Source organism: Coenobita brevimanus, chromosome 8 (assembly GCF_032717465.1).
Source record: "Coenobita brevimanus isolate Jiangsu-jjx chromosome 8, ASM3271746v2, whole genome shotgun sequence".
In the NCBI taxonomy this organism is placed as follows: domain Eukaryota; kingdom Metazoa; phylum Arthropoda; class Malacostraca; order Decapoda; family Coenobitidae; genus Coenobita; species Coenobita brevimanus.
In genome coordinates, this window is record NC_136961.1 from 1277602 (window position 1) to 1290082 (window position 12481).

At 41.1% G+C, this 12481-nt stretch overlaps 1 protein-coding gene across 1 annotated transcript in view; it reads right to left on the bottom strand.

The window, feature by feature from the left end:
• The window catches only part of dsd (attractin-like protein dsd), a 64915-nt gene that overhangs the window by 16066 nt on the left and 36368 nt on the right, over window positions 1–12481 (bottom strand). The window contains exons 14-19 of the mRNA XM_080276917.1: window positions 11129–11440; window positions 8597–8720; window positions 6256–6453; window positions 5380–5520; window positions 2889–3035; window positions 1593–1757 (exon numbers count right to left, since the gene is read on the bottom strand). Of these exons, the coding sequence (XP_080133043.1) occupies window positions 1593–1757; window positions 2889–3035; window positions 5380–5520; window positions 6256–6453; window positions 8597–8720; window positions 11129–11440 (1087 nt within the window). The remainder of the gene's footprint in view (window positions 1–1592; window positions 1758–2888; window positions 3036–5379; window positions 5521–6255; window positions 6454–8596; window positions 8721–11128; window positions 11441–12481) is intronic.

The following is a 12481-nucleotide window of genomic DNA, read 5'->3' on the forward strand; positions in this document are numbered from 1 at the left end:
ATTTAAACCTGTGTCTATCAGTCTTTCCATCCAATAAATCTACTGCTACATCATGTGAATGGATGGTACCTACCAGATAGACAGAGCAAAAAGGTGAATCAATATTAATGTTGTTTTAATCTATTTCTGCATCTACACTATCTATCAATCCATTCAATCTATCGCTACATCAGGTGAATGGATGGTACCTACTACATAGACAGAGAAATAAAGTGACTCAATATTAATGTTGTTTTGATCTGTTTTTGCATCTACAGTATCTATCAATCCATATCACTACATCAGGTGAGTGGATGGCACCTACTGGTCTTGGCGGATATCTTAATCTTGGTGTCCTTAGAGCAGAAGATGTCAAAATCTATCTACCTGTCTATCCAATCAATCTATCGCTACATCAGGTGAGTGGATGGTACCTACTGGTCTTGGCGGATAGCTGAATCATAGCATCCTTGATCACATGTCAAAATCTACCTATCTATCTATCAATCACTCTACCACTACATCAGGTGAGTGGATGGTACCTACTGGCCTTGGTGGATATCTTAATAATTAATATCCTTGTAGCTAATGTTAAACTCTACCTATCTATATACATCTCTATCTATCTATCTACTCAATCACTCTATTGCTACATCAGGTGAGTAGATGGTACCTACTAGTCTAGGTGGATATCTTAATAATTAGTATCCTTGTAGCTAAAGTTAAACTCTACCTATCTATATACATCTCTATCTATCTATCTATCTACTCAATCACTCTATCGCTACATCAGGTGAGTGGATGGTACCTACTGGTCTTGGTGGATATCTTAAATGTGGTATCCTTGGAGAACATGTCAAAAATCTACCTATCTATCTACTCAATCACTCTATCACTACATCAGGTGAGTGGATGGCACCTACTGGTCTTGGTGGATATCTTAATAATTAGTATCCTTGTAGCTAATGTTAAACTCTACCTATCTATATACATCTCTATCTATCTATCTATCTACTCAATCAATCTATCACTACATCAGGTGAGTGGATGGTACCTACTGGTCTTGGCGGATATCTTAATCTTGGTGTCCTTGGAGCAGAAGATGTCAAAATCTATCTATATTCATCTATCTCTCTTTCTCTCTATCTATCCAATCTATCACTACATCAGGTGAGTGGATGGTCCCTACTAGTCTTGGCGGATATCTTAATCTTGGTGTCCTTGGAGCAGACGTCAAAATCTATCTATCTAAATTCCTCTCTCTCTCTCTCTATCTATCTATCCAATCTACCACTACATCAGGTGAGTGGATGGTACCTACTGGTCTTGGCAGATATCTTAATCTTGGTGTCCTTGGAGCAGAAGATGTCAAAATCTATCTAAATTCATGTCTCTCTCTCTCTCTAGCTATCTATCTCTTTATCTATCTACTCTATCACTATATCAGGTGAGTGGATGGTACCTACTGGTCTTGGCAGATATCTTAATCTTGGTGTCCTTGGAGCAGAAGATGTCAAAATCTATCTAAATTCATGTCTCTCTCTCTCTCTCTAGCTATCTATCTCTTTATCTATCTACTCTATCACTATATCAGGTGAGTGGATGGTACCTACTGGTCTTGGCGGATATCTTAATCTTGGTGTCCTTGGAGCAGAAGATGTCAAAATCGGTGTCCACGTCGGTCTTGGTGGGGACGTTGAAGAAGTTGATCTGGCGTATATGTCGATCTTCAATTTTCGATAGATTAAAAGTGAATTGATAGTCTATCTGTAGGTCATCTGAAAGAGATAGATAGATAGATAATAATAATAATGATAGTAGTAGTTATAATAAAGATTTAGTGATATTAAATGACAGTAATAATAATAATAATAATAATAATAATAATAATAATAATAATAATACTGTAATAATAATAATAACAATAATAATAATAGGAGTGCTGTAGTAGTAGTAGTAGTAGTAGTAGTAAATAATAATAATAATAATAATAATAATAATAATAATAATAATAATAATAATAATAATAATAATAATAATAATAATAATAATAATAACTAGTAGTAGTAGTAGTAGTAGTAGTAATAATAATAATAATAATAATAATAGTAGTAGTAGTAGTAGTAGTAGCAGTAATAATAATAATAATAATAATAATAATAATAATAATAGTAGTAGTAGTAGTAGTAATAATAATAATAATAACAATAATAATAATAATAATAATAGTAGTAGTAGTAGTACAGTAGTAGTAAAAATAATAATAATAATAATAATAATAATAATAATATCAGACACACCTCAAAGAATCAAAGTTCCATAACAGTTATACAGATAGATAGACAGATAGATAGATAGACAGATAGATAGAAAAACAATCCTTGATGATGGGTATAGATAGACAGAAAGATTGACTGATAGACAGATAGCCAGATAGACAGGAGTAAACACAGATCAATAAACAGAGAATGAGATAGATAGACAGTTGGATAGATAAATAGCCTGATAGATACATACTTGCCCTGATAGATAGAGGCAGATACAATAGGTAGTACTGAGAGATAGGAAAATAGACAGATAGATAGATAGCCAAATGTAGATAGATAGCCACTGACAGATAGATAGATAGATAGATAGACAGATAGACAGCCACATACATACACAACCACCCTGATAGATAGATAGATAGATAGATATATACAAACATATATACACAGTGAGAGAGAGAGAGAGAGACAGACAGACAGACAGACAGACAGACAGACAGACACACACACACCCTGACAGATAGACAGACAGACACACATACCACCACCCTGAGAGAGAGAGAGAGAGAGAACCACCCTGACAGATAGATAGAAAGCCACACACACACACGACCACCCTGATAGACTGATAGATATACTCACAGAAGCAGGAGCCTTGCAGTGGTTCTCCCACATAGTTGTTCTGAGTGTCGCACCTCTCACAGTGGTCACCGGTCACGCCCTTAGTGTGGCAGTTACAGCGACCGGTCTCACGGTTACAGGTGTCCCCGTGCTCGTTACACTGGCAGGCTGGAACCAGAAAACGCACATGAAGTCATACGTACACAGGGACACGCACACAAACTCAAAGGTACACACAGATAGAAATACGCACATAATCTTCCTGTCTCCATGCTCATTACATTGACATGCTGTAACCAGAAAACGCACATGATGTCATACGTACACAGGGAAACACACACTCACACACACACACATAGAAATACTGTACACACATCATATTCCTGTCTCCACACTCATTACACTGGCAGGCTGTAACCAGAAAACGCACATGAAGTCATACATACACAGGCAAATACACACAGACTCAGATACACACAGATAGAAATACGCACACAATCTTCCTGTCTCCATGCTCGTTACATTGGCAGGATGTAACCAGAAAATGCACATGAAGTCATATGTACACAGGGAGACACATACACACAGACTCAAAGGTACACACGGACAGACATACGCACATAATATTCCTATCTCCGTGCTCATTACACTGGCATGCTGTAACCAGAAAATGCACATGAAGTCATATGTGCACCAGGAAACACACACACACACACACACACACACACAGACTCAAAGGTATACACAGAGATACACACACACTCTTCCTGTCTGTTACAAATGCCAGCAAAGAGGATATGTACATGAAAACACACATGAAGTCCTATGTACACACAGAACATACATGGTGACTGAGGTACACACAGACATACATATATCAACATGCGTACATAATCTCCTCTCTGTTACAAGTGTCTGTGTGTGCATTACATTGGCACGCTGCAAGAAAACGCACATGAAAACATACACGGAGCAGGGTACACATGGAGGTATACACAGATTACATTAGCACAGTGCAAGGAGAAAACACACATGAAAACATACACAGGGAGCAGGGTACACATGGAGGTACACACAGATTACATTAGCACGATGCAAGGAGAAAACACACATGAAAACACACACAGGGAGCAGGGTACACATGGAGGTACACACACATGGATTATGGAGAAAATGCACATGAAAACATACACAGGGAGCAGGGTACACATGGAGGTACACACAAATAATTATGGAGAAAACACACATGAAAACACAAACAGGGAGCAGGGTACACATGGAGGTACACACAAATAATTATGGAGAAAATGCACATGAAAACATACACAGGGAAGAGGGTACACATGGAAGTACACACAGGTTCACTGGCAAGCTGCATGGAGAAAATGCACATGAAAGCATACACAGGAACAGGGTACACATGGATGTACACACAGAGATTGGTGTATACATACATATACATACACAGACTGACAAATGAGGAAGAGAAGGAGCATTGTGGTGTGGTGATAAAAAGTGAGACTAACAAGGAGAGTGTATGTGAGTGAGGTGGAGAAGGAGGCCGAGGATGAGGTGGAGGGATGGAGTGGAGGGGTATATGAGAGGGAGGGGGGTGTGAGCTGGGAGCAGGGCAGTGAAATGGTGAGAGACAGGGCGACATGGAGGTGATTTGTTTGTGGCCACCCCTTATGGGACAGAGGCGTCCGGGAATAGATAGATAGATAGAAGAAAGTGAGCTAGCTTACATTTGCACAGTCTTCTGTTGATGGGATTTCCAAAGAACTTATTGAAGAAAAATCAGGAGATAGAGAGAGAGAGAGAGAGAGAGAGAGAGAGAAAGAAAGTTAGGTGGAAGAAAGAAAGGGGGAAAATTAGAGCTAGTAAGAAAGTGAGCTAAAAAAGGGAGAGAATTAGAGCTAGTAATAGAGTGAGCTAGCTTACATTTGCAGAGTCCTTTGATGATGGGTTTTCAGAAGAATTTATTGAAGAAAAATTAGGAGAGATTGAAAGATAGGAAGACGAGAGAAAGGGAGAGAATTAAAGCTAGTAAAAGAGAGAAAGGGAGAGAATTAGAGCCAGTACGAAAGTGAGCTAGCTTACATTTGCAGAGTCCTCCATTAATGGGATTTCCAAAGAATTTATTGAAGAAAAATCAGGAGAGGTAAAGGGAAAAAGAGACAGAATTAGAGCTAGTAAGAGAGTGAGCTAGTATACAAGAGAGAAAGGGAGAGAATTAGAGTGAGAGTGAGCTAGCTTACGTGTGCAGTCCTCTGTTGATGGGTTTTACGAAGAATTTATTGAAGAAAAATCATGAGAAAAAGTGAAATTAGGCAAATGAAAGATAGAAAGGGAGAGAATGAGAGCTAGAGAGAAAGGGAGAGAATGAGAGCTAAAGAGAAAGGGAGAGAATGAGAGCTAGAGAGAAAGGGAGAGAATGAGAGATAGAGAGAAAGGGAGAGAATGAGAGACAGAGAGAAAGGGAGAGAATTAGAGTGAGAGTGAGCTAGCTTACGTTTGCAGAGTCCTCCGTTGATGGGTTTTCCGAAGAACTTCTCGATGCAGTACTGGCAGTTGGAGCCCAGTGTGTTATTGGAACACGGCTGCAGGCACTGACTGGCGTTGTTGCACCGGCTGTGTCCGTTGCAATTGCACGCTGGAAAGGGGCACTTCTTCGTGACTAGCATCGCTTTTGACCAGTAACCAAGGAGACTCATACCCCTCCCCCCAAAATGCAATACCATCATCACTATCAATATTATTATTATTTATCACTTTCATTGCTTCCCCTTCACCTCTCTCTCTCTCTCTCTACACAGTGGAAAACAGCACTTCTTCGTGACTAGCATCTTTTTGACTAGTAACCAAGGAGATCCATACCACCCCAAAAATGCCCTACCATCATCACTATCATTATTATTAATTACTGTACTTTCATTACCCTCCTCTCTCTCTCTCTCTCTCTCTCTCTCTCTCTCAAAACTCCCAAATCATCCGTCACCATCATCATCCTCATTATTATTATTATCACCATAATTACTATTAAAATTTTTATCATTATCATAATTAGGGAATGAAATGGAAAATTATTATTATTATTATTACTATTATTATTATTACCATTATTGAAATTATGAAGTGATACAATATTATCATTATTATTATTATTATTATTATTATCAACAACATTATTATTACTATTACTACTCTCATCATTTTTAAACTTAGGGAATGTAATGAAACATTGTTATTATTATTTTTATTATAATTATTATTACTATTATTATCATTACTGTTATCATTATCAGCATTATTATTATTATTATTCTTACTCTTCTCCTCACTGTCCAATTAGGGAGTGTGTTGTAACAGTGATGGTTGTGGGCCTCACCTGGGCAGCCAGTAAAGAACCACCTGGACACAGGGCACCGGTGCAGCTGCAGGGCCCCCGTGGTGGGGCTGAGGGGGCCACGCTGCCCCCCCTCCAGGCACACCCCCACCCCCCCACCCAGGCCATCGTCGCACCAGCCACACGCCACGTCAGACTGGCACTCCACGCACGTCTGGTGCAGGCTGCAGCGGCTGACTCCTGTAGTGGTGGTGGTGGTGGGAGTAGTAGTGGTGGTGGGAGTAGTAGTAGTAGTGGTAGTAGTAGTAGCAGCAGTGCTACTACTACTACTCCTGCGACTATCAATAATAATAAAAATAATAATCTATCTATCTATCTATTGCCAGACGCAACAATCCCATAAGGGGTGGCCATTTGACTTTGAGTTATTTGTTTTACAGGGAGGGGCACTAACCCTCCACCAACCCACTTGTTGACATGTAGGGAACACGTATGGTTTGGTTATATGGTTACCACCCAGCGTAGTAAATGGTTTCTTGGCTTACAGGAAACCATTTGGCTTGTCACTCAATAATATTAAAAATCTTATCATTATTATTATAATTTTATTATTATCATCATCATTATTATTACTATTATTATCATCATCATCATCCTTATTATTAACATACATACATACAGTAAGCTGACCTAATACAACTTTCACTGTCTGTATCTATCTATCTATAATGCTACCACCACTACCTCCCTACCCCCCTCTCTCTATATCTATCTCCATCTATCTATCTACTCCCCCTCTGGCTGCACACTTGGCTTCAAATCTGTTAGCCATCATCATCATCACCCACCACCACCACCCCGCTCTCTCTCTCTCTCCCTTCCTATGCATGTACGCCAGCTTTCTCGTTTCATTTATAAAGGCTCCAACATGCTTGCATGCATTGCCCTTGGTCACCTAATGGCAGCTCTCCACGCTGCTCAATCTCTGGCAGCCTCCCTATTGAGTCCCTTGTCCCTGAGGTCACACTCAATGACCTCATCCCAGGTCTTTTTCGGTCTTCCTCTCACTACCCCACCCCCAACATTAACACTTCTCACTTTCTGCACCCAATTATCATCCCCCATCCTCTCCACATACCCAAACCATCTCAGTCTACCCCTCCTCATCACAACACCAATACACTCCAGTCCCATCCTACCTCTCAACTCTTCCATCGTAAACCCAGCCCCTCCAGGCCTTGCACTCAAGGACGCACTGCACATCCACCTAATCATTGTCATTTCTGTACGTCTGAGCCGGCGAATATCTTCCTCCTTTACTGCCCAGGTCTCACTACCATACAGCATTACATTCCTAACACATGCTGCATACAAAGACCCCTTAGCACGTAGGGAGTGTCCTCTCAATGTCAGGAGAGGAAAGAGCTCCCTTAACTTCTTCCAACCACTTCTCACCCTAGCCACAGAGCTGCTCCAGCACCACCTCCAGCACACAGCATGTCTCCCAAATAACAAAACTCTTCCACACACTGAAGAGATTCACCAGCAAGTTCAATCCTTTCACGTCTGACAATCTCCACCTGCTCTCCCCGACATGCTGTACACATAAAATCAGCATTATCTCGCAGTCTACCTCTAATACCACTACATCTCTTATGCACCGACTTATCACAAACACTGCATTATCTTGCAGTCTACCTCTAATACCACTACATCTCTTATGCACCCATTTATCACAAACACTGCATTATCTTGCAGTCTACCTCTAATACCACTACATCTCTTATGCACCCACTTATCACAAACACTGCATTATCTTGCAGTCTACCTCTAATACCACTACATCTCTTATGCACCCACTTATCACAAACACTGCATTATCTTGCAGTCTACCTCTAATACCACTACATCTCTTATGCACCCATTTATCACAAACACTGCATTATCTTGCAGTCTACCTCTAATACCACTACATCTCTTATGCACCCACTTATCACAAACACTGCATTATCTTGCAGTCTACCTCTAATACCACTACATCTCTTATGCACCCATTTATCACAAACACTGCATTATCTTGCAGTCTACCTCTAATACCACTACATCTCTTATGCACCCATTTATCACACACACCGCACAAGATGGAATTACTTCCCACGCCCTTGTGGCAAACTGCACATGGCCACTCTCCCTCGTCTTTGACAGTACCGCCACCAACCCTAGATATCATCACTTTTGTTTTATCTGCATTTACTTGGATTCTGTTGCCCACCATCATAATCATCACCCTACCCCCCCTCTCCCCCTCTTTCTCCTTATCACTCTCTCATTATCATCATCATCACTGCCACCCTACCCTTATCTCTCTCTTTCTCTCTCTCACCCTCCGGTTCCACACAGCGCTTGGCCTCGGTGGTCCACTCCCGACACTGGCCGTAGGGGAAGCTGACAAGGTAGGCGTTGTTGTTGACACATCGGCGCTGGTTGTAGCACCACATACACGAACCCTGCCGCAGATAGATAAATGGACACTGATAGATGGAAGACATAGACAAGTTGATAGATATATACCAGTAGATAGATAGACTGATAGAAATATTAAATGGAAAAATTTCACTATCACTACATCATCATCATCATCATCATCATCCAGACCTCCTTTCCCACCCTACGGCAGGGTGAGGAGTAGCAATGTCCAGACAGCCCAAATTTGCCCAATCCAATGTGTCATGCTTCCATTCACTCATCATTCAAGCCCCCGGAATCCTGGCTGTATCGGATACACCAAAAACATTCACCACGTTCTGCAGCTTCACATAAACGTATCCGATTGAGTCAATGGGCCACGCTTCCATTCACTCATCATTCAAGCCCCCGGAATCCTGTCTCTATCTGATATGCCAAAAACATTCACCGCGTTCTGTAGCTTCACATAAACGTATCCGACAGAGTTAATCCGGACGCTGCCACATTAAAAAGGGGTGCCAAATCCCTGATCATGCACTTCTCACAACATTCATCCAGCCAGCTCGATCTCTTGTCAGTCCCCTAGCCTCACCGACTTCCAAACCTCTCTTCCTCACACATTCATCCACCATATCTCTCCACCTTCTCCTTGGCCTACCTCGCTTCCTTCCTCCTTCAAATTAATATTACAGGCATTATGATTATTATTATGATTATAGTCGCTGTGCACGACTCTGAGGGTGTTATTATCGTACCCTGGCAACCTACCATTCAAAAGTGCGTCTGATTTCGTGTATGATATGAGACACATGTGATTCGTGTATAATATTCGTGTATAATATTCTATCTATCTATCTATCTGTTGCCAGACGCCTCAATCCCGTTTGGGGTGGCCACAAACAAATCACCTCCAAGTCGCCCTGTCCCCCGCCATTTCACTGCCCTGCTCCCAACTCACACCCCCCTCTCTCATATACCTCTCCACCCCATCCCTCCATTCGTGTATAATATGTTGGTGTATAATAATATTCGTGCATAATATAATTCGTGTATAATATGTTGGTGTATAATAATATTCATGCATAATATAATTCGTGTATAATATGTTGGTGTATAATAATATTCGTGTATAATATATTCGTGCATAATAATATGATTCGTGTATAATATGATAAAAATGGGACGCACTTTTGAATGGTAGGTTGCCAGGGTACGATAATGACAATCCCAGAGTCGTGCGCTGCAACTATAGTAGTAGTGGTAGTAGTAGTAGTAATAATAGTAGGAGCAATAATAACAGTAGTAGTAGTAGTAGTAGTAATGATAATAGTATCTATCGGATACGTTTATGTGAAGCTACAGAACGTGGTGAATGTTTTTGGCATATCAGATAGAGCCAGGATTCCGGGGGCTTGAATGATGAGCGAATGGAAGCGTGGCCCATTGACTCTATCGGATACGTTTATGTGAAGCTACAGAACATGGTGAATGTTTTTGGCGTATATGAGCCCTGTGATAGATAAATATATGAGCGGACAGACAGATAGACAGATGGATGGATAGATAAAAGAAAATCTATTATCATTACTATTACATACATGACTGCTGTGATAGATAGACAGATAGATAGATGGATAGGTAGGTATGAATAGAAAGGGTATGTAAAAAGATAGGCAGGGAAGCAGATAGATAGATAGATGGATGGATGGATAGACATACAAGGATAGATAGATGGATGGATAGACAGATACATGGATGGTAACAGACAGATGAATGAATACACAATTATTATTATCATCATTATAATTATTATTATTGTAAAATCCCTGCATATGACATACATCAAGAGACAGAAACATGTAATTTATAAAATGCTGACTTCACATCTAAAATACCACAAAATAATAATAATAATAATAATAATAATAATAACAATAATAGTAATAATAATTCAGTCATAACACACAATAATAATAATAATAATAATAACAATAATAGTAATAATAATAATAACAATAATAATAATAATAATATAATAATCATTTAAGAGGAGCCTGTGGAGTCACATGGAGAGACAGGCTGACGAATGAGGATATAAAGGAGCGTTGTGGTGTGGATGTGGATGTGATAGGAAGCGTTAGGAGGAACACACTGAGGTGGTTTGGCCATGTGGAGAGGATGGAGGGTGAGAGACTGACGAAGAGAGTGTGTGTGAGTGAGGTGGAGGGGGGGAGAGGGAGGGGGAGGCCGAGGATGAGATGAAGGGATGGAGTGGAGAGGTATATGAGAGAGGGGGGTGTGAGTTAGGAGCAGGGCAGTGAAATGGCGAGGGACAGGGCGACGTGGAGGCGATTTGTTTGAGGCCACCCCAAACGGAATTGAGGTGTCTGGCAATAGATAGATAGACAGATAATAGTAATAATAATAATAATAATAATAATCAACCCACCTCTGTACATTCAGAACAGGTCTCTCTCTGTGAACATGTTTTCTCACAGGCCCTGGTGGCAGCGGGGGGCCCTGACCCCTCCTCCCTGGGGTCTATAGGAGCCACCGAGGGGGCCACAGGATCCTCCCCTTCCCCAAGGCCGGCCCCAGGCTGGCCCTCGTGGTCCGGGGTGAGGGTGGTGCGGTTCTGGGCGGGGTTGCAGCCCATGTCCACCCAGTCACACCGCGGATCCGAACGACACAGAGGACACGTAGCCAAGATCTTGCAGAACGATCGTACGCTGTCCTCACAGGCGTCGCTGCTGGCCACACCCTGCGTAGCAATGAAAAATAATTAGCGTAGGCACGAAGAAGGGATGAGTGAGTTATTGGCTACGATAAATTACTTAACAACCAAGGGGAAAGGTCGTTAGGCTTGCCAAACGATTGTAAGTTATCTTCAAACCCTTCGCTGCTGGCCACACCCTGCGTAGTAAAGAGACAACATTATTTATGTTTCTGTAGTACCAATGAATTGGTTAATAAATGCGTAGTTACGGTAAATTGGTTAACAAGACAAGGGTGAGGTTGTTGGACTAGCAAAATGATAAGAACTGAAGGGTTAGGAGATGACGAGAGAGAGAGAGAGAGAGAGAAACTGGTTAGTGGCAGACTAGTTATAATAAATGAGTTAACGATAGGGATATTGTTAGGGGATTAAGTCTCCTTGGTTACTATTCAAGCAACAGACAGACAGACTGACAGATAAAGATAGATAAACAGATGAACTGATAGATAAATATATAAATCAATAAAGTCATATCAGATTATGAAATAATTTAATGAAGTGAAGGAACGTTGTGGTGTGGATGTGGATGTGGTTGAGAGATTTAGGAGGGTGTATGTAGGTGAGGTGGAGGGAGGGAGAGGGAGGGGGAGACCGAGGATGAGGTGGAGGGATGGAGTGGAGAGGTATATGAGGGAGGGGGGAGTGAGTTGGGGGGAGGGCAGTCAAATGGTGGGTGACAGAGTGACTTGGAGGCGTTTTGTCTGTGGCCACCCTTTGCGGAATTAGGGCGTCTGGCTATAGACAGATAGACAGAAATTAAAATATATATATCTACCTCTTCCATAGCACTTTTCATGACTGGCATCATATTAAGAGTCAGGCTCCTTGGTTACTAGTCCACCAATAGATAAACAGATAGATAGATAGTGTGTGTGTGTGTGTCTGTGTGTGTGTGTGTGTGTGTGTATTCATGTTTCTATGTATGTATGTGTGTAACTATCCCAATGTACACATACCTTTCCAAACTCCACACACTTGCTGTGCATACACATATTCCCACACCAAACACATCTGTGCATGTTTTCA